Raw genomic sequence first — 23,776 nt, 5'->3', positions numbered from 1 at the left:
TCCTTTTTTATAAAACACCAGAGTTTAAAGTGGGACGAACTCATTAGCCATGTTCCTTAGAGCCAAGCAAAGAATTCACAAATATTAGAAGAAGGTGGAGTCTCTCCTCTCAAAAAAACCTCTCCGGCTCTCCCTTTTGTCTCTGTCTCTCCCTGTGATTCAGTGTATCCTGTTAACAAGTGCCAGCTTCATCGAATACCCATAACACAAGTCAGTGTGTGTGTGTGTGTGTGTGTGTGTGTGTGTTTTCACACCAATTAACAGCTCTCTTTTGGTGCCTGCTGAGGTGATGATGGCCTGTCTCTGGCCAGCCGCATGGTGTTTGTGTGTATTTGGATTTTTTTTTTTTAGCGGCGCTGGGAAAAAGCTCAACCTTTTTTCCATGTTCATTAGTTAGCAGTATAATTAGCAGTCGTAGAACCTTGTCGGTCTGATAGAGAGGAAGCCAACAGGTCCAATGAGCGTATAGGAATCTCTACAGAGTTCTCTCAGTCTTTGCAAATCTACCATTGGCTGACTTGCTCTCTGTCAAATTAACGGCCTACTTTGTGCCGTTCACAATCTGCCCCTTAAGAGGTAAAAACTCCTCCATTGGCTGGGAGTTGAGTGGTCATTAATATCAGGCTGGTCCTCATTGGCACAAATGGCAGTGTTGGAGAAAAATGATTCTGTCCAGCCCTCTTCCTTTCTTTCCCTCGCTCCCTCACACTATCTTTCTTTTGGCTCTCGGAGCCAAACTAGCATCCCCTCCTCTCTTGCACTCTCAATCTAGATAATTCAATCTGTCCAATATCAAATAATCGCCTCCATTTTTTCGGCCCATTTTAACCTTATCACTGGCGCTGCCTCCTCAGGGGACCGACTCTTGTTTCACCTTGTTAAGAGAGAGAGAGAAAGAGAGGGAGCCTAAGAGCGATAACCTGGGATCGGGGTGAAACGAGGCGGGTGACGAATAGTTCTCCAAGGAGCGGGAAGTGAAGACTATTTGTTGTTCTCACAATGTGAACGAGCGGGCAAACAGGCTAAGGAGCTTTTTTGTCTGAAAAAGAAAAGGTGGATAGTAGGAGCAAGGGTCACACACACACAAAAAAATTTGAAGCATGAGAAATGTGCTGTACGGGATTGTGTACACTGGAGCCCCTCTGCGTCCCACAGTCAGTCCTTTTTAACACTCTCTCCCGGCACTTAATTAAAATCCAATAAGGTTCTCGCCTGGTGGCCATTGTTCCCAACCTTTGTTTACCTTCTCTAGGAGCATCGCTAGTGGCTTAATCTTGCAAGAAAGTGGGGTCGATAGGTCAAGACCGGACTCTAGTCACCACCCTGAGCGAGAGAGAGTGGGGGGGACTCTTCTTCTCCTTTTTCCCTATCTTTCTGTTCTTTGTGTTGTGTCTCTCTCTTTTTCTTTTCTTTTCCTCGTTTCCCCTGGAACCTAATCCGTAAGCTTGATTGTTCTAAGCTGATTTCAAGCTTGCCCCTGGGAGGAGATGGGCTTTTGGAGTTGGTTTTAATTAAGATTTAAAGGAAGCCTCCCTCAAGAAGCAAGATTGAGTGGTTTCTCCGGATGGAGGGATAAGAGTGGACAAGAGGAGGTGGAACAGATTGCCCAGCAAAAAAATAAAAAAAAAATAAAAGTAGTAGTGAGGGAAGTTATTCATCAGGGAAGACAGAAAGAGATTTCATGAAAATACAATTTTATGTCTGTTGAATTACAATAGGTTATGTGGGGGATGCATTCATTCATAAGTGCAGATTCAGATCAGACTTTACCTTCATCTCTCTTCTTTATCATCCTTATTCACTCTCAAAGGACTGCTGGAGTGGAAAAGCTAAATGGTACAGTCATTTTTATTTATTTATTTTTTTCAAAAATCCGAATCTATAGAGATTGATTTGGGCTTCCTAAGATCCAAACCCATATCCTGTAAAGACGTCATTGGAACACTGCCGAGCTGCAGGCAAGCAATCTATAGATTATCTAGATGTTGTAATGATCGATAGCGACACCTTATGTACCCTTTTTCCACTGAAATGGTGCTGAGGCTGGAGCCAGGGCTCTGGGAATCTGAGAAACTCTCTTATAGTTTCAGAAATGAATTGAGAATGGATTTAACATTTAACATTACTTCGATTCGAACTGAGATACATAGACAGATGCCTATAGAATGTATAATTATATAGTGAGATTATATATGTGACCCTGGACAACAAAACCAGTCTTACGTAGTGCAGGTATATTTGTAGCAATAGCCAAAACTACATTGTATGGGTCAAAATTATAATTTTTTTTAGTAGGCAAAAAATCATTAGGATATTAAGGAAAGATCGTGTTCCATGGAGATTTGTAAATTGTAAATTTCCTACTGTAAATATATCAAAACTAAATTTTTGAGTAGTAATATGCATTATTAAGAGCTTCATTTGGACAGCTTTAAAGTAAATTTTCTCGAAATGTAGATTTTTTTTTTGCACCCTCAGATTTTAGATATTCAAATAGTTGTATCTTGGCCAAATATTGTCCTATACCATACATCAATAGACATCTTATTTATTCGGCTTTCAGTTGATGTATTAATCTCAAATTTGAAAAAAACGATCCTTATGACTGGTTTTGTGGTCCAGGGTCACATAATATTTAATCTAGAGTAGCTGTACAGCCTTACAAGTATTAAATATGATGGGTTTGGTTTGAGGTTTTTTTTTTGGAGACTAAAAGAAGATTTCCAGGTTGGGCTCCGGCATCAACACTGTGTCGGTTGAGTAATGAATTAAGAGCACATACCTCACTTGTTTACCAGCTTCTGAAGTAGCCCAGAAACTGAGTCTTACCTGCTAATAAAGCTTTGTTTATGTAATCTTTAAAGCGGTCATGGCGTCTGGTGCTTAAATCATGATTTGGATCCGACGGTGTCCTGGTCGTGACCGTACAGGGAATTAGATTCCAACAGAGTGGAAAGTCTGTATGCATGTGTGTGTGTGTGTGTGTGTGTGTGGCTTTGTTCATGTCTTTCTGCCTTTCGCTGCTCTTGCCTATCTTTCGTCCTCTCTCACACACTCTTTCTTCTCTTTCTCTCTCTCTGTCTCTCTGGATAATGGGCTTTTACACAGGTGGCCATGTCCCTTCGATGGACACCCGCAGACGTCCTTGTTAGACACTTAATTAAAAGCCTTATCACAGGAAAACACGCTGAGACATTCCAATATGGGCCTGGGCATCAGAGATACTGCCACGACCAGACAGCGTCCATCTATTACTGCTGTCTGCTTAACTGTCCAGCCAAACAGAGTGTGTGTGTGTATGTGGTAAAGCATAAAAGAATAAAGAGTTTGCATGCAAAATAAGAAATTGTGCGAGTTGCTTGAGGATAGATAAAGAGTGAATAACGCTTACCTGGTGTTAACATCTATTTTCGGAGATTAGTTTGAAACAGGAAATTACTGAAGATAGGTGTGAATAGGATCCAGAAACATTTTGAGGTTTGTCTTTCAATGAATATAACTGACTGATGACCTATTGACATATTTTTTGTGATTACCAGGTGTAAACAGCAACATGTCTCAGCTGAACGCTTGAGATCAGATTGCTCAAGACTCACCCAAAAATGAAAATTAGCCGATTATTTACTCAACCTCAAGGCATCATAGGTGTATATGACTTGTTTCTTTCAGACGAATGCATTCAGAGTTATATTAAAAATTGTTCTGGCTCCTTTAAGCTCTATAATGCAATGGATGGGTGTTTCACTTCATCAGTCCAAAACAAGTCCAATAAAGCGCAATAAAATTGCTTTACATTGCTCCAGGGGGTTAATAAAGACCTCCTGTAGTGAATCAATGTGTTTTTGTAAGAGAAATATCCATATTTAAAACATAATAATCACTTAAATCTAGCTTGCGGAAGCAGCTCTGGGTGGATGACGCAGGACGTCGGCGTTGCATTTTAATATAACTCGGATTGTCTGAAAGAAGCAAGTCATATACACCTAGGATGCCTTTAGGGTGAGTAAATAATGCCTAATGGTGAGTAAATAAAGGCCTAATGGTTAGAGAGTCGGACTTGTAACCCAAAGGTTGCAGGTTCGAGTCCCAGGTCCGGCAGGGATTGTAGGTGGGGGGAGCAAGTCTCAAAACCTCATAACCAGTCTCATAACCAGCACCCTCTCATAACCATAAGTCTCCCTCTCATAACCATAAGTCACCCTCTCATAATCATAAGTCTCATAACCAGCACCCTCTTCACCCTCAATACCACAGCTGAGGTGAGTCCCTTAAGCAAGGCACCATACCCCCAACTGCTCACCGGGCGCCGCAGCAATGGCTGCCCACTACTCCGGGTGTGTGTGTGTGTGTTCACTACTGTGTGTGTGCACTTGGATGGGTTAAATGCAGAGCACAAATTCCTAGTATGGGTTACCATACTTGGCCTCACTTCACCTCCTTTCCTTTCCTTTTTTAATACAGGGCTTAGGCTTAGGAAGAAGTAGGTTTTTCAACCTACCTTAAATCATGGATGATGCAACACATGTGGGTTGGTGATGAGCAGAAGAATTAGTGAAAGCATCCACATCTGTCCTTCTGTGCATTCCTTCCCGCCCACCGCTATCGGCGCTCCTCCCATGGTCAGTTAACATTTGGAGCTGATGACAGGAGGGTAAAAAATCCCTAACGAAAGAAAGACAAACAATGAAGTGGTTAAGTTAATCACGCCACTAGCTGAGTTAGGCACACTGGTGTTAAAGAAGAGCGAGCAGGTCAAGTGTCCCTCCCACTGCATTCTTCAGCAGCGCTAGGCAGGGACCAGCACACAGGGACCATATGTCCCAAACTCTAGTCAATGATCCTCCCGAATGGAAGGACAAAGCCCTTTTCACTCAATTGGGAGCGGGGAAATCTGCAATTCCACACTGGCAGCATAGCACCAGTCAACAAGAAGATAGTGAAAAGGAGGAGGACAGGGAAAGAGAGAGCATGAGAGAGACTTGGCATTTTCCATCACATTAACTAGGAACAATCCTGCCAAACAGCCTTGAGGCTCCTCTTTTTCCCCGACTTCTTCTGTAGGTTGCCCGGTTCCAAAGCCCCCAGGAGACTCTCTTCAAAAGCACAGTGTCCATTCCTCTTGCTCAGATGCTCAGCTAATAATGCCACAGCCAAAGCATAGAGATCTATATCTCTGGCTATCACAAAGCAAGCTCTCTTATGTTTAAGCTGGGTCTTGTGCACTGGGTAGTTGAAGGTTTACAGGGGCACGTCACATTTTTTAAAAGGCCACAACAAACCTATCCAATCATAAAATAACAGTCAGGTGGCACATCCTGGTGTGAAGGTGCTTTCCAATGGGGGGTAGTCTTAGCCAAAGAAAGAAGCGGGAGAGATAAAGAAAGCTTAGCAAAGACATGGAGAGGCCAGAGCGCCACTGTAAAGTGCACAGGGTTCCTGGGGGAGAAATAGATCAGGCATGTATTCTGGCGCTGCAGCGATTAATATCAGCGGAGGAAAAAAGGTCAAACTTGACTGGAAAACGCTACAGTATATCATTGTTACTGGCACGGCCCACATTTCATACATCACGCCATGCTGCGCTGCCTCGACTCTCCCGTCGCTGGTCTCGCAGCCACAGCCCACGCCAAGTATTATCAAAGATTGATAGAGTGTCCTAGTTAAGTGGGGAGGGTGTAGGAAGTTGGAAGGAGGGATGAAGTGGGGAAGGAAGATTTGCCACCTCTGCGCTTCGGGGTTACAACTTGTTGTCGAGTTGTAACACGATGGCACCAATCAGTGAAAACGAATGAGAGTGTCACATTTTTGGAACGAACGAACATTAAGAATGTCACTTTTTGGCACAGTTACGCTCATGACGATTTGCGTGCAGCTTCCATAACAACACTACGTTCGCAATCTCTCCCTCATTCTCATCCTCCCTTTTCTCTTGTTCAGAGTGCTTGCTTAATAATTAATTGATTTATTAGTTCTCTCATTAATCATTCATTCATTAATCAGGGCCAGATTTTTCCAGAGGAAGTGGTTCAATCCGTAAAGACAAAAAAGAAAAAAAAATCCTGACTTCACATTTCAGCCTAATTACGCTTCTTTGCTAATCACCACCAAAGAAATGGAGTTTCAGGAAATTACTTTTTTTCCTTCCCTTTCTTCCTCTCCCTTTGCGCTAAGCAAGCTAGGATGTATTGAGGTCGGCAGGTAAGATTTTTCAATCCCTTTTCTATCCTCTTTCGCCACCTGTTATTTTGTGTTCTGGAGGGTTTTAGTCATCAGTCATGTTAAAAGAACACTTTGAGTCTGGGCTAATCTGATGAACAAGAAAGTTTGGTCTTTAATTAAACTACCCAACCCCCTACCACCTTAACTTGATAGAGGAAGGAAATGTAGACTGCGGTGGCTGAGAAAACCACAGACATCGATTAATCACGGCGGTTTTGAAGGCCGTCCGTGAGCGAGGGTCAGGCCTTTCACCGGCGAAGAGGCGGCTCATTGTTTCAGCCGATGCCACCCTCTCTAGAGAGATGAAGGAGCTGTTTGTTTAATTGTATACTGTTACGTGATGCGTTTAGAAGACCCCACTGCATAGGTGTCGCAAGAAAGAAAGCAAAACAGGCAGAATGAAGTTAAAGGGAAACTGTAATAGAACAGAAATTAAATCTCTCGTACATCAAACGAACTGGTGGTCTTCAAAAACAACACTCAGCCATGGCCAGTCTCTCTTGCGAGGAGAAAGGAAAAGACATCAAATTAGAGAAAGCTTCAATGGAACTGCCAGTGCCACATTAACCTCCAAGCGGTAAAAAAAGCACACACGTTGAACAACCCTAACAAGGTATTCTTTGAACCCATCTCTCTTTATTTTCCAACACACATACTGCCATGCACGCACAGACTTCAATGGTTACAGCTATTTTCCCTTTCTTCTCTGCATTTAGACCAATAAACTGCATGGCCCTCTTTGCTCTAATGAGATGCATACATTTACAACATCACTTCCTCATTAAAAAATAATAATAATAAAGACAGTATGAGGAAAAAAAAAACGTATTAATTATGGAACGCACTTCCTCCTATCACAGAGAGCCACAGGGGCCTCCACTGGGCTCAATTAGGAAGTGTAGGCCACAAATCCCCAGACTAAATTAATTGACACCCCAGGGCATTGAGCCGAGCATCCCAATAGCTTAGTATAAGTGCTAGATTTCTTTGTTTTCATTTCATTTGCTTTTTGAAAGTGAGCGCAGGGCAGAGAGATCAACAAAGGCGAAATAGGGGGGCGCGTTTAAATGTGATCTTTTCAATGACTTTATGGATTTTTAATCATCTTGCCATATTTACAGTGTTGCTTTTTCTCAGTGTTGTTTACCCCGACTTCACAGCCAAAGGAATGAAAGGAGACTGCATATAAAAGTGCTGTTTATTTATTTATTAATTTGTCTTTACTGTCTTCCTCGCAGTGAATGAGGCCCATCAGAGGCGGAGCGACTGTAGATGTTTCCATCATTGTGAGGGCGTTGGTGCATACAGCAACCCACACATTTATGCAAAGACCGCGCAGCGCTAATGATTTAAAAGCATACTAGATCTTAGATCATACTGTACACTAAGCAACAGAGAACAAGCAAGAGAGAGACAAAGAGAGATCGGTGCATGCTGTAGGAGAGAGAGAATTAGAGAACGGCGGCACTGAAAGTAGATAAAGTAGAGTGAGAGAAGGGAGAGCAGCAGCAATAACCGTCTCCAGAAAATACCAGGAGACCTGCAGGAATGAAATGACAAGGCTGGCTCAATCAACATCTTGTCAAGACAGTTGGCTGATGTGTAGAGACAATCTCATCCTCCCCCTCTTCCTTCCCTCTCTAGTTTTTTTTTTCTTCCCAGCCTCTTTGTGTTCCTTGCGGAGAGCTTTCCGTCTGCGAGTTGAGGAGTTCTTAGACTCTGAAGTGGGAGAGTGAGAATGGGAACGCTGGAATAATGACACTTGGAAAAGTTCTGACGCTCACCAGAGACGTGGCACAGCAGAGAGGAGTGCATGACAGACACAGCCTCTGCTGCAAGCAGAGGACCTAAGCACCACACACACATACATAGACGTGTATTTTGGTACCATTCTCATTTCGGGATTTATCTATCGCCTTTCTTATTTGACCTGGTGCAGTCAACGGGATCTGAAGATGTGGTCATTGTTTCTCGCTGTTGTCAGGCCAAGATTAAAACTTGCTGCCACAATGCTAGGACGTTGCAAGCTTGCTAATGTAGTCTCGGTGGTTGCTAGAGTATTTTGGGTGGTTGGTCTGTATGGTTTCTAGGTGATTACTTATTTTGACCCAGGTCTCTAGATGGCTCAAGTCCCAAGTAAAACTTGTAAGTCTGATCATTTAGAAAAGCAATACCACAGCACTTGATTTGAGCCACATAATTTGTGGGTTACACATCGCTTTGAATAAAATCATCTTCAAAGTGAACAAATGCAAATATAATATGCAAATATGTCCATAGTCAGTTGAATACTTAAAGGGAACCCCGGGTATTAAGACTTGTATGGCTTAATATAGCATAATTAATGTCTCTTACTGAAATATTTAGTACAATATTTAGTACAATATTGTTGTTGCCATATTGTTTTATACATGTTTTGGACTATGGGGGGCGCCATTATTTCAATGATGTGAAATGGTTGCACTCTATGAGCTACTGGCGCACAACTGAGTAGAACACTGATACTATAACCACAGCTACTGAAAGAGTGTACATGTGGTTATGGATAGAAGCACAGGCTTAAACCAAATGCCGTACCATCATTTTTTTTTCACAAGGAGTCTAAACGCCCCTGGATATTGAGTAATCCACGCTGAGAAACTCCTTCAGTGGCCACAACATCATGACAAGCATCAACATGTTTACATCCTGCCAGAATGGCATCTAGCGTTTCTTGTCTCTGCTGTTTATAAGCTATTTCAGTAGCTGTGGTCTGCTAAAAGCCTTTTTATGCATCAGGGCTGAAGTGGAGAGAACAAAGACGTGGGTCTTTAGGAAGTTTTATTCATCCACAGGCATCTTCCTATTCTTTTCTCCTCTTCTTATCGCTCAGGAAAGCAGTGAACCCTTACAATGTTTCTCTTGTTGCTCTTTGACTGGAAAAAATTAAAACTAAAAGCTACACAATGTGGCATCGTATCAGTCTTTTATTTTCCGAGTTGTGTTGCGGTAAAAATAGTGCAACCATTTAATGTCATCGCAATAATGGCGACCCCATAATCCAAATTATGTATAAAATGATTTAGATAACGTAAATCTTTTGTGGATTTTCCACTATATATTTCAGTAAGAGACATAATTTATGACATATTAAGCCATACAAGTCTTAATAAACAGGGTTCTTTTTAAGGTTAGTGGTTTGTTCACATCCTTAACCCTAACTATGAGCAACTCTAATAGTAATGCTTGCCTTAGCAAACACCACTAACAAGAGAATAAGACAGAGTGAGAAATAACTGCAGGGTGAGGTGCTTGATTATAGATTTCCTTCGTTCCCTCTCAAAAGCTTGGGCATGTTTGAGCCCTCTATCTGTCAGAAGCCTGTTCTTCCCTTCTCCACCCCTGCTGGAAGCTCTTATGTACTATTCTCTGTTTTTTTCTTGCCGCCGCGGACCCCCCATCATCCCCGTTTCACTCTCTCTGTCGACAGGCTGACTTGAACCCCTGCAATTTTCATGCCGATAAATAGAGAAAGAACAGGGATAGGGAGGGTGCAAGCGAGGGACAGGGTGTCTGGAATGCGGAGAGAGGAGCAGAAACAGGCATGGAGAAGGCAAATCAACAATTTGTCACACCTTATGTAACTGTGAAAAGGGCCCTGCTCAGCATTGATGCCGGGGATCAGGCCAGGCTGACAGGAGAAAAGAGAGAGGGATGGAGGGGAAAGAAAAAGTGGGGTTTACTAAAGGGATTGGAGGGGCTAGAAGAAGAAAGGGAAGGACAGAGGAAGAAGGTGTGATGGATGGACCGTTCTGAAAAGGGTCTCGCACCGTGCCAGGATGCTTACAATAGGCTGCCGACTGAATAAGAGGCTAGGAGGATTAAACCCCTGCAAACAGCTCTTAAAAAGCTGTTAGGCTGCAATTTAGACACAAAACAACACTGAAAGTGAGAAAGAAAGGGGAGAAAGATGCGACTGGAATGTGAGGCAGGAGATAAGGTGCAGAAGATGAGACCGGGCAAACGGGAAAAGCGGGAACGAGGGAGAGAAGAAAGAAATGAAATGTGGCAGCTTCTGAAACTGCAGAAGCAAATACCAGTGGCCCTCGGCTCAGTTTGTTTGGACATTAGGTAGACGAGACGGCTATGTTTACAAGGCAGACTTTACAAATGCAGGCTAGAGAATGTTACCAAGACTTTGGTATAACACATCTTCACATGTGCTTAAACTATTTCACACACAAACACACACTCGCCCTCCACAATGAGAGCGAAACAATAGAGTCTACCCACACCAAACAAAAGGATAATTCCATGGCGCAGAATGGAGCTCAGCTCTTTCCAGCTTGGGTTTAGTGGCCTTATCTGAAGCAGGCACAATGGATCGCTTTTAGCCAGCCCTGTTTATTTCCAGCAAGTTACTTTTCACACTAGTTTTCTCTTTTTGCACTGCACTCATCCACCCCTTTACCCTTCTTTCTCTCGTATTCCTATCTCTCCTCTAGACGAGTCTTGAGCACAATGCTCAAGGTGCTGATTGAACTTAATAGAAGAGCGGGCTACGAAAAGGGTGAATTGAACAATTCAGTGATTTGGGCTTTTCTATTATTATGGGACAGGGAATGGTGGAATGAATTTGATTGAGAGGTGACTTTATCTGCATTCAAATGCGTGTCGCTTGCATTTGTTCAAGCAGTCAAACAATGAAATGATGCAAGTCTGTTGAGTCTTTCTACATAGATTTTAGCATGATCATGAATCCATGTGAGCTGTATAACTCTCCTGCAACATCTTCACTGTTTATAATCAGAGTTGTCAGAACAAACAGTGAAGAGGTTGAGCGAGGGCTAAATATGGCTTGACATGGGATAAATATTCTGATTTATCTGCAACTGCGCCAGGGGCGAAACCAAGTGCCACACACACAAACATAGACTTTCGCTAATACCATCAAGACTCCCTGCTGTCTCTAGCGATGGTAGACCAGAGAGGGATCATTGCTAACATCTGTTCGTCCGTTCGTCCCAGTGAGGCAGAGTGCACGGCTCTCTCTTCAGACGCATCCTGGGCTCTAAAAACAGCCTGGAGAAAGTAGGGGAGAGTGAGAGAAAAAAGCAAAGCTCTTTAATATGTCATGCTCAAGTCAGGCCCAGCTGCAGCTGCACTTAACGTGTGACAAAAAAAGACAAAGTCACTGTGTCAAAGTAGCAACTAAATGTGAGCCGCAATCCCCACAGCACGCCTGCCCTATTTACGCCACCACATGAACACACACTCCTCTCTGCTTCCATCCAGTGCCGTGAAATGATATTCCATTTTGAAAAAATCCGGATTAAAGTGTATCAGGCCAAGTGTGTTGTGACCTTGTTACTAGGGGAAGGGGGAACACGTAAACACACAGGCGCACGCAGATGCCACACACTGTGGAGCAAATCACAACGTCGGTTTTAGAGACGGCTTTCTCTGTCTTATCCCACGCACCTCTTTATTTGTTATGGTACCTTGTAATGACATTGCATGAGCCAGACAGCCTTTTGTCTGACCTGCTCGTTATGTAAGTACAATATTTATTATACTGTTTTACATTTTAGATTCATTTTGCCTTACCGATTATGAACTTTTGTTAATGTTAAATCAGTTTTTTTTAATCAGTTCTTTTCTTTAGGGCAGGGGAGGCTTAGGAAACCTCAAAAGAGTCTACCTTATCAAAAAAAAAAAAAAACATAATTCTCTCCCACCATTGCTCTTCTTCATCTCAACACCACCTTGTTTTTATTCGTTCTTTTTTCATCCTTCTCTTCTCTGTCAGGAATGAAATCATGTAATTAAGCCGCTAACATGCCGTTAAAGAATTGGCTAATTCAGCAAGGAGGAATTATTCCAATTTGAAATGACTCATTAACCAGACGTGATATTTTGTTGAGCTTCTCTTGGAGCGAGATTTGGAGAGCGTTGAATCACTCCTGTGGTGTGAACTCGTTTCGCTGTATACGTGGGTTTGTGTGTGTGAATGCCTACATGCATTGCAAGGGAAATAAAGATGCTTTTGGTTTTGCTCATACGGCCTGGTGCGTACATTGATACGGGTGTGTAACTTGTAAATGGGCCCGAATGCAAGCTGTGAATGTCTTGCGTGTGTGAGAGAGAGTGATTAAAGACATGCACAGAGGCGCAACTCGGTGAGGGGTCTAAAGAGGAACTATCGAATGTACAAAAGCCCTTAAACATCGGCTCATCCTGATGAATTATCACAGCTCGTAAACATTTAGATGCTGGGGCAAGATTCTTTAATTGCAATCGATGTTCATCCAGTACCTGATGCAAAAAGGAGAATCCCAGAAGCACAACACAATTACAGTATCTGTAAAAAGACTCAATATCTCATAAAAGTGGAGCTCCGGGGATGGCAGGACTGTACAAAAAAGAACGATGCTATATAAACATACGGTTAAAGGCTTGGTTTAGAAATACCGCCGCTAATAATGTTGTCAAAAAGAGTTTTGTTTTTGACAGAGGAGTCATATTTAGCTCTTTTGATCATGTGTTCCTTTCTGAAAAAGAAAGGTAGGTAGCTCTTTAAAAGAGAGACAACTAGTTCTGAGCGTTGGTATCCTCCTCTCAGCAAGAGTTCCCAAGGGAATGGGACACTCGTGGGATGCTGGGTGATCTGAGGGTGTTAGTAAGTAATATTATTTTCATTTACATTTTAAAATGGCTATTTGTCAGTTGTGTTTTAACATACCAATTTGCCTGCCCACTAGAAGGTTCCATTTTCCATTTAATTGCAGTGCCTCCCTCCACTCTCTATTTCTTCTCCTGTCTGGCTGTGTTCATCCTCAAGAGAAGAAAAGAGGACTGTCAGCACAAGTGGGAGAAAGAGCAAGTTTGAAAAGACCTGAAATCTGCACTGGCCTTTGCCTCAGAGGGAAAGAAAGCTTATGTTTCTAAGAGAGAACACTGGTGTGGGGTTGTGTAGGAGGTTAGGAGGGTGGATGGTCTTTGCTGCACCCCTTGATGGAGTGGATAATTGAGTCTCGACCAAACTCTGTCAGCCAAGCTCGGAAGCCCCTTTTCAGCTCAAAGAAATGCAGTGAGAATGATGAAGTGAGAGAGAGAGAGAGAGAGAGAGAGAGAGAGTGAGAACAACAGCGAGTGAGAGAGGATGGAGGAGAAAGAAAATCCTGGGCTCCCTCAGGGGGGGAAAAGCCGCTATTGAAAAGCTATTAAACTTGCATTTAGCAGGATTGATTGGAAATGAAGAGGCCTATTAAAACCAAGGGACAAGAGGACAATAGTGCGTTTCTGGCCACCGTATGTTGCCCGCCTTTCACCATCTTGCTGGCCCCCCTGGGGTGGGGCCCCCTACCCTGTCTGTTTAAACACCCCTGGCCCAAAGTGAGAAGTTTCAGAGGGGTTTAGCACCAGCTGAATAGATCCCTCTTTATCCACCACTGGCACCCTATTCTCCTATTTAACCACACAGAAATACAAGGCCAAAGAAAGAGGAGGAAAGGCAGAAAAAATGGGGGGATGGTCCATTTCTTTTTGAAGAACCAGTAACAGCCCTCCCCTTCTAAACCTCCCCCCCCCCCACTTTCTCTGAAATCTCATGTGAATGGATTAGTTACTTCTGGCTGGTTGCCATCTTTCTACTTTGGATAGGGCTCATGATGCACCAGATCCAATCATAAAGCTCTTTTGGAGAAACACAGAAATGTGTGTAAGATGGCCTTGTGTGTACATAAAAGTGATTGGGATCGTGAGAAGGCTGTTAGTTGTTTAGTCTGGGTGCATTTATTGCGATCTTTCAGTAGAACGGAGAGCTTCTATGCAAATCAGGCAGAAAAGACTGAGCAAAAAGTGTTTAAAAAGGAGAAAGAAAGATGGCAGCAAAGCCAACATAGAGAGAAGGCAGTGAGGCGGCAGGTGCCTTTCTCAGCCCGCGACGGATGGCTCTCATGGGATGCTGAAAGCTCCTTTGATTGTTTAACATACAAGTTTACTGAAAAATACCACTTCCCCCACCCTGGGAAGTGGTAACAGATTCTCTGGCTCAACGGGACATCGCTTTCCATGTCATTCTATGCAGGTTGCCATATGGGCATAGGAAAGAGTTAAATAAGTCATGACCAGCTGACGCCTAGACCCCTTGCCAAGTGCAGAAAACCAAACTGTTGTAAAATGTGTTGTGGACTGTGCAACATAGGAAGATGATGCAACATAAGCCTTTTCTGCATCAATCAGTTAGCGAAATGTCACTCGCTGGTCTTGGTAAAAAAAAAAAAAACTAGCACAGCGTGTGACCAGTCGTGAAACTTCACTTAAAAGAGTGTGTTGGGTAGGCAAAGTGGTTTTAGATCAGTGTGTAAAAGGGTAATATGTTCCTAGAGTCCTAGTGCATGGGTATTGCAAGGAAAATTGTGTTTCATTGTGTATCTGGAAGAGTATTACCAGCTGCAGAGAGATGGTGAATGTGAGCTGGAATGGCTCTTGCTGAATCAGCGCTAATATACTATCGCACTAATGTGTTCTGTGCTTTCACATCTCTCTCCCTGTACAAAATCACTGACCTGAAAGCTGGACTGGTTAGAGCAAAATGACAGATAGGCTTCAGCATCAGGAAGGGAGAGTCTTGCTGCAGTTTACCATGGTGATCCAACTAGTTACCGGTCCACTTCAAAGAGTCAGGCTGATACAAAGAAAAGTGGTGCTTCTGCATTTTAAAGAAAAACAGAATAAATGCTATGGGCATGCATTCATCATTTGTTGAAAGAAGGACATAGTAGATTGAAGCCTGTCATTGCATTTGAACAACGTTATGAAGTCAAAAGCCCTTAAGGATGCTTCAGTTTTACAATGTTTGATGAAAATTTCATCATCAGCGGGGTCCACACAGACTGTGCACATGCAGACCATAGACTGTAAAAAAGATCAACGACACATGCATCTCCACTTCCTTCCACTATAGGAAAGTGAAGCCAAAGCATCTCATTATGGCTGCTGTCATCTTGCGTCATTTGAAACCTGAGTCTGCGCAGTAGTGGCCGTGAGGTGAAGCCGCGGTATCGAAGCTCCACCCAAACTCCCACATACTCAATCGCAAGATCACAATCATGAAACCACACCCCATTTTTATAGCTTCAAATAACAAACTTAATGCAAACTAACTAAATGCAAAAACAAACACTTCAACATATATCAGCATGATAAGAACTACATAAAATGACGAAAAACCATCTTTTGAAAATTGTTTAGATTGTCTCACGTCCCAATAGATTACATGGAGAGGGCAGGGTTTATGATCTATACTCAGACCAGCCATCTGGGGGCGATCATATTATAAATATTTGCTTCACAATATCAAACAACAACCAAAATATTAATATATTTTGTGTGTGTGTCTTCCTTCTGCAGTGTCTCAAGCAGCCTACTTTTCCCAGCAGCCCCAGGACCAAGTAGTGGTTGCCGGCCTACCAGTAACCTTGCCCTGTGTGATTGTGGGATACCGGGGAATGGTGCAGTGGACCAAAGATGGCTTGGCGCTAGGTGGTGAACGTGACCTACCCGGTAAGAACTGTTCGAGGCCCAAACAAACAAGGAAAAATTGTCTGAGTGAAGTTAAGAGTCATTCTATTTAAACACTGAGTCAGTTTTGAAAATCGAGTTGAAAGGGGAAAAAATTAAGTCAACGTAATTAATTTTCAAGGTGCTTCTAAATGGTGCACTGGTTTGTAATTAGCTTGAAACCCAGTTTCCTATATGTCAACCAAATTTAGAGCAAGTAGCAAGGCAGAAATGATGCGGTTCCCCCAGGAGGTACACAATGCTTATTGAAGTCCATTTACCAAGGCTTAGTCTTCTCTTATCTCCATCTTTTTCTTTCCAATTAACAACTGGAAGATAAAGCCAATCATAGATTGGCAGGTAAAGGGCAGCATCCCTTCTCTGCAGCGGATGTGTGTTTGAGTAATGTCACTGCCTCACTTCCTCGGCTGTATTGAGTGAAGAAACGGGAAGGCAAACAAACACCGCGGCTAATGCAAACTAGCGTTTAATTTGTCTAATCATCTCAGCCGTCTGCTCAGGCTGAGGTGGAGAATCAATCACCGCTCATGTCACGCATTGACATTTAAAATGATTTCCCCAGCAGCTTTGAAGGCAACAACCTGGACAGTTAAGGCAGTCTCTGTTGGCTGGCTGCATGAGCGAGGCACCTCACATAGAAAAGGGTCTCAAAACTAGCCCTATCTGTGATGGCAATATGTGTGTCTATATCTCTAACAGTGATTTTTGTGTGGATCAGGTTGGGTACGTTACTCTCTGATGGGAGACCCGCTATCAGGAGAGCACAGCTTGGTGATCGATTCAGCTGAGCTAGGCGATGATGCGGTCTACGAGTGTCAAGCCACGCAGGCTGGGCTGCGATCACACAGAGCCAAACTGACGGTGCTGGGTAAGAACTATGTGTGTGTGTGTGTGTGTGTGTGTGTGTGTGTGTGTGATATAAGTGAGTGAGTGTGATTGAGAGCGAGAAGAAACCACTGCGATATAACTATCCTGCAGCTGATTAAAAGCAGGGGGAATAGAGCATTCCTCATAGTCCCCAATTTCATTAACAGTATTTAAAATACTGCCTCAAATGCGTAACACTGCAAATTTCTCTGCTCCGCATAAAACACTTCGGAGATCCCACCCCCATGCAATCATAAGTCAAGCCTTCATTAGTTATTCACAATTTTAAATCATGCCACAACAGAACTTGTTTTTTCAAACCGGGCGAAACCGAGTCGACAGAAACACTGAGGAACATATCCAACCCCCACCTCACTGTTCCCCCCCCCTCTCTCTATAGCCTTCTGACACTTAACACGGTGAAGGGCCAAGGAAATGTGATTGCAGCAGTCACAAATGACTTGCGTGAATGGTTAAAAGTCAAAGTCTGCACAGTTAGCACATTCTACAGTGACTCACGGAATTCATCAACCGCAGGGCTGCTTTTACATTAACGCAATGTGATTGATCTACATATTCTCCGGCATTTAGCGACAGGGGTTGGGGTGGGGGGTGGGGGGGGGGGGTAAGACTGAGGAGGGGGGAATGATCACTGGGGATTTCAGCACAGTGCTACATTGCTGACACCTGGTGGCCCAACTTGGACACAGCAGTGTTTTATGGTAGCTGAGAAACACAGATTTCCCCCTGCAGCGTGAGCATATCAAGAGCTAAAAATATGGGACGTTAAAGAGTTAGCGCTATCAGAGCGAGAAAGGCCAAGTTTGTTACTGCACAATAAAAAGAATTCTGCCTCTAATTGAACAAAGTTGGCACAGCCACACAGACGCACCAAAGAAAAGTAGGGCTACAACAATAGCCTTTGTGCACACTGCCGATGTTTGGCGCACTGTTCGAATTTCCAGACTGGAGCGTAGCGAATATGCCAGCTCCCGTGTGCAGGGAATGAGGTGTGTGCGTGCACGTGTATGTGAGCGTTCATGTGTGTACGTGCATGTAGGGGCATGTGGGGAAATCAATGCAGCCGGATGAGACCAAAGCAATCCAACAGAGTCAAAGAAGTCAACGGCAGGAGTGCAGTCGAGGGAATCCACATGGAAATTAGAATCACCTCGTGCACGGATTCCATTAGCGCCTGGGCAAGACCAGCGAAAAGACCTCTGACAATTCTGATACAAAAACAGAAATTGGTTCGGAGAAAAGGAACAGGACAGACGGAAGAGTGTGTACCACAGGAAGATTTTTTTGCGCGTTCCTGTGCGTACTGCGAGATGGACACCTTCATCAAAGGTGGCAGACACTATTTTCCCAAGGCTTGCACGCAGGCATGCAAACAAATGAACAAATCAGTAATTCAGATGAAACAGGCCCACGGCGGAGTGCCTGTAAATAGACTCATAATGGCAAATCTCAGCCATGTTAAAAGGGCATGAGTACTGTCTTAACCTCTTTTCACAGAGAGCCAATCTCTCTCAATCTCTCTGTCCATTTACCAGCTTGTTCTGTATAGGTCAAACCGGCAGAATTAAATGATTCCGCACTGCAGTCAGGAAGGGTATGGCTTTATGTATGAAGTACATGTACAAGGACTAGGCAAACATACTCTCATATAAGTTGTGACACAATACTCAACATTGCAGTGTTTATAAACAATGTTGGTTGGACCCAAATATCTAAGTAATCCATCATCACAATTTCTTCAAAGAGCTGCTTGTGGGTTCCCATAGTGGTTGGACACCTATACATTTCAAGCTAATTGGGTGGAAATGATATAGACTTCCACATGAAGTAGCCTTCAAGTTTTTTATTCTTGAAAATAAATGGACTTTTTCATTCTTTTTCAGTGCCACCTTCAGATCCTGTAGTTGAGGGTGGACCAGTGGTCCGTCTAAAGGCTCATACTTCTCATAACCTGACATGCCGGGCATCTGGAGCCAAACCTGCCGCAGAGATTACCTGGTACCGAGATGGAGAGATAATGCACGATGCCATCTACTCAAAGGTGAGATTGTGAACACATCCATTATTACAACTTAGGATCTCTGTCTCGCCCCTTACCTGTCCTTCACATTAGCTCTGTCACACAGTGCACCCCCAAAGTTGCGAAAACTCTCTTGAATTCAATCTCTGTACGTCTCATCCTCATCACCCTACTGCAAGCTGCCTCCTTTTGTGCCTCTATTTTCTCTCACTCTCGCTGTTGCTCTAATACTCGAGCATAACTGGAGCATGTCAAAGCTCAGACAGGCATAAGCGTTTGATACAGTTTCCGCTGAGAGAGAAAGAGCAAAAGAGGGAGAGAGGGAGTGAGAGAGGAAAAAAGAGAGAAAGGGTGGGAGAGGAGAGGGGAAATCAGCCACAACAATGCCGAAACACAATGGGAAGTGCAGTGGAGCGTGAACCGGCTGCAACTGCGAAAGTGTCACATTTGTCATGCTCTCTGACCACGCTAAACGACACTAAACGACACGTTTAAGGGGGCAAGAGCCAGCAGTGAATCGAGGAAAGCGAGAGAGAAAGAAAGACAGATGAAACTCGGAAAGTAGATGAGGGAAAAATGAACACGGGAGAAGCTTGTTTAAGAGCGAGGTGGAAAACTCAAAGCTGTTTTGATTTAAGTTGGAAAAAAACAAGATGGAAAGCCACATGAAGAGACAAAGAACAAAGTGAAAGAATGTGAAAAAGGTAGACAGAGGGGGGCAAGTCAGTGAGAGAGAGCAGATGAGCAATAAGAAAAGGACAGTGAGTGGAAGGCTGATGACAGGCGGCGTCGTGACTCGATCTAGCGTAAAAATGCTTTCAGCGCGTCGGAGGTTAAGCGTGTGACCTGCCATCGATTCGCCCCCAGGCTCTCCAGGGAACTGTCTTCCCATAATGCTCCTGCCCCAGTACAGTACTGTGTGCCTCCCCCCTCCAGTCACCCCAAACCTAAAACTGCACCTGATCCTCCATTAAGGCTGTCTTGTAGATTCAGCGGGCAGCAATTCACCTAGACTGTACACCTCTCCCCACTTAGGCGTATTGATTTCCCACACACAATAAATAGATTTCGAAGATGATGTGCGGCAGGAAGAGCTGATAGACAGATCTTTGGGAAAACGTGCTAACGGCAGAACAGTCCCGGCAGCGTCGTAAAACACAGCCGCTCACCTGCCTCGCTAAACTGATGGCGGCTTTAATTCTCTGCAATGCTCAGCCTACGGTGCTGGCACAGACTTGAGCTCAAATGGGATTACGGGCATCATGGGAATTCTTTATTAAATTAGGACTTGCATCAGGAAATATAGGACAATTAGATTAGGATTATCATGTCTGTGTGATTTTAACAGTGATAACAAGATGAGAGAAACAGCTGTGTGTTCTGTATCTCAAGTACACCGACCATTAGGGCGAAATAACATTTTACTAGCCGCGTTGTCTGTCTAATGTCTCTCCTTATTTAAATCCAAACGGTGTCACACGTAACAGAAATTACAGAGGGTTTTGTTAAGAGCTGCCTTTGACATTATTTTCAGAACATTTCATTGAGGCATTCTATTTTCAGAGAGCTACAGCAATTTGTTCCACCAGCACTGATACTGTCTCAGTTTTTTAACTGGTTTCACACCGTATCACTGTCTTTTCAGACTTTGATGGAGGATGGAAAGAGAGAAACAGCGGTTAGCATGCTACCCATGGTGCCTGAGGACAGCGATTCTGGACGTACCTACACCTGCCGGGTCCTAAACCCTGCCGCTCCTGCAGGTCGCCAAACTTCGGTTACCATCAGTGTTCAGCGTGAGTAGTTTTTATATATATATATATATATATATATATTTTTTTTTTTTTTTTTTTCCTGTGATGCAGATTATGCGATTCTCATTTAATTTATGCACATAGAGTTTTTTTCTGTATTACGAATATTCGAAAACGAGTGTGTTTTAATGCATTTAAAATATTTCCTAAAATAAAGAAAACATTAATTTTGTCATATTAAAAATACCACAGAGAATGATATTTCAGTGTAAGATTAGTGATTCAATAAATGTGAGACTTGGTTTAAATATATTTGCATGGCACTCTACAATTGTCTATTTATATGCAAGGTTTTTTTATGGTAAAAAAGACGTGTAATTGGACAGGGGAATGGATTTTTAAAAAGGATTGTGACTTAGATTTACACACCTGGAGCTTGGCAGTAAAGTCATTGGGAAGGATTTGTAAAGCCTCTATTGCTGCAGTGAATCTAATCCTGCATGTTTCCTTCCAGATCCTCCGTCTGTGACTCTCTCTGTTCAGCCTCAGACGGTGATGGAGGGAGCAAAAGTGTTGTTCATCTGCTCTGCCTCTGCCAACCCTGAGATCACAGGTTACAGGTAAGCAAATCTAATATCACAACAGACTCAATGCATAATCCCAGATTATCCACTCCATCAGATTTAGGTTTGAGAGTAAATCCCAAATTGGATATAAATTACAGATCAAATGCTTTGTGCACAGTTTGCTCCAGTGTTTGGTGTTAATAATAGTTGTTATTGTAAAGGGTGAAACATCACAAAGAATGTACCAGTGAATCTAATAAATGGATGCATTTTCATGTTCATGTTGCAAACAGATGGTGCAAAGGTGGAGTTCCTATCTCAGAGGCCAATGGTGACAGTCTGGAGGTGACCGTAGACCACTCTTACTTCACAGACCCGGTGTCCTGCGAGGTGTCCAACTCTGTAGGAAGTACTAATGTCAGCACCTTGGTGGATGTTCAATGTAAGTACTTTTCTGAAAGAAAATTTAAAAAGTCCTTAAAATCAAGAGGATACTCTAGTGCTTGTTAAATGACACCAGCTCTAACTCACCATTTTTTAGTTGTGGCCATGTATTTTGGTCTCCATTCAGATTCAGATGTGCAGAGTCTGTTAAATAAGATACATTTTCATTCAGCACAGTCTAACAGCAGTCTCTTACATAATGTAAATGTGGCACTGCATGAAAGTTGTTCATATACAAGTAAGAAGTAAACAATACACATATAGAGCCATACGTACCTCCTAGAAGCACTCCTTGGACTGACATTTATTTCCTACTTGTACTCTATTCTTACTTGTATTTTCCCTTAATAAGGCTGCAGATGAGAACATTGCAATGGATTTTGTTTGGTGGATACAAAGACGTATTTTACAGAAATGTACTATGTTTTATTTTTAGTTGGTCCCAGATTGCTGACAGAACCGAAACCCCAGATAGTGGACATAGGGATGGATGCTGCTTTTACTTGCTCATGGACGGGCAACCCTCCCCTCACTCTGGCCTGGACTAAACAAGGCTCCAGTGTGGTATGGTGACCTCTTCTCTTTTCCTAAATATGGCACACCATCTGTTCGACAACTGCCACAGCAATCCTATTTTAATCACTCTATGAGTTCTATATGAATATAGATTTTTATTAGGGTATGGAAAGATTTGGTTGAAGTGGGAAATTTATATTTGATTCCATTGATCTCCATTAAAGAAGTTCACTTCCAGAACAAAAAATTACAGATAATTTCCTCACCCCCTTGTCATCCAAGATGTTCATTCTTTCAAAGTCTTCATAAAGAAATTAGTTTTTTTGAGGAAAAAAATAAGTAGTGGACTTCTATGGTGCCTGTGTGCTTGCAGCTTCAAAGGGCTCAAAACGATCCCAGCCGAGGAAGAAGGGTCTTATCTAGTAAACCAATTTTTCTAAAAAAAACAATTTATTTACTTTTAAACCTAAAATACTCGTCTTGTCTAGCTCTGTGTGTACTCTGTGTATCTGGTTCAAGTAAGTTAGGGTAGATCGAAAAACTCCCATCTCATTTTTTCCTCAAACTTCAAAATCGTTCTACATCGCTGTTTTACCTTTTTTATGTAGGCTAAAGGGCGTTTGATCTTGAGGCACGTTCTCTTTGTAAACACTTGCAGCGATGTAGGATGATTTTGAAGTTTGAGGAAAAAATTAGATGGGAGTTTTTCGATCTACTCTAACTGTCTTGAAGCGAAATACACAGAGTTCACACAGAGCTAGACAAGACGAGCATTTAAGGTTAAAAAGTATATAAAATGTCAATTGAAGCTGCATTTAATGTTTATTTACTCAAAAAAGGTTAGTTACATTAAACAAGTTCATGCCATGTCTCATCTATGGCACCAGAACCAACACCGGATTTCCACCACTTCCAAAATCCCAATTTAACCCGTCTGTACAGGATAGATAAAATGGACAGAGCTGGATGGTTAATGGATGGCACTTCTGTTTATGGCGCATTTACAGGAGTTTGGCAAATGGATAAAGTGATTGCTAGCCTAAAATGAAAGTTTAGCTCCAGTAGATGTGTGAAATGCATCAGCCTATTCTGCTGTAAGTGTTTCTCTGCTGCTGCTTAATCAGATTTCATAAAGAGCCTGAGAAAGCAAACAAAAAGCGAGAGAGGAAGGAAAAATCGAGAGAGAGAGTGAGAGAGTGGGAGGCTAAGGCTGAAAAGCCAGAAGGTTCTGATGAGGCAATCAGTTAATTTTGCCATGACTACATCCCTCCACCCTGCCCTTCCCGAGTATGGGCCGATCTGATCCACAAGTAGAGCGTTTACTTCATCGCCACAAGATATGGATTAATTGGCTAATTCGATGAGTGCCGGCGAATGAAAAATCGAGGCGAGTGCTAAACGGATTAATCACAGTTTGGCGGCGTCAAGAGGGGGGAGGGAGGGGAAGGGGAAGAGGGTGCTCTAATGATCAATGGCTTCTAACAAGTGACCGCGCCGTGTGTACCAGTGCACCAGAGGCGAAGGAGCACAAGTATCTGCTCACACTCCGGAAAATTCCGCACTGCCATTGTCGTAGGTTTAATTAGAGCAGTGGGTTGACTCAGAGGACCCAGGCTGGAGCGCTTTAGACAGTAATTAAGATTGCTGCAGACGAAATTACAGGCGGAGTCAATGCTTTCCCCTTGGTATTGGTGGCATTGGTCTTTCTCTTGTGTGAGCCACAAGCAACGAAATGGATGACTGGCGCTAATGGTAATAGCCATCTCTGAGGGCCACAGCTTGATCTGTCTGGAACAAAAAACTCA

The 23,776-nt window shown here is 43.0% G+C and overlaps 1 protein-coding gene across 1 annotated transcript in view; it reads left to right on the top strand.

The window, feature by feature from the left end:
- Positions 1-23,776, top strand: part of kirrel3l (kirre like nephrin family adhesion molecule 3, like) — a 43,314-nt gene that overhangs the window by 12,413 nt on the left and 7,125 nt on the right. Inside the window, exons 2-8 of the mRNA XM_073817240.1 lie at positions 15,613-15,765; positions 16,502-16,651; positions 18,555-18,712; positions 20,337-20,487; positions 20,960-21,065; positions 21,305-21,453; positions 21,892-22,019. Coding sequence (XP_073673341.1) covers positions 15,613-15,765; positions 16,502-16,651; positions 18,555-18,712; positions 20,337-20,487; positions 20,960-21,065; positions 21,305-21,453; positions 21,892-22,019 — 995 coding nt within the window. The remainder of the gene's footprint in view (positions 1-15,612; positions 15,766-16,501; positions 16,652-18,554; positions 18,713-20,336; positions 20,488-20,959; positions 21,066-21,304; positions 21,454-21,891; positions 22,020-23,776) is intronic.

Source organism: Garra rufa, chromosome 14 (assembly GCF_049309525.1).
Source record: "Garra rufa chromosome 14, GarRuf1.0, whole genome shotgun sequence".
Classification (NCBI taxonomy): domain Eukaryota; kingdom Metazoa; phylum Chordata; class Actinopteri; order Cypriniformes; family Cyprinidae; genus Garra; species Garra rufa.
Note: the sequence above shows the minus strand (reverse complement) of the source record. Positions and strands in the feature narration are given on the sequence as shown.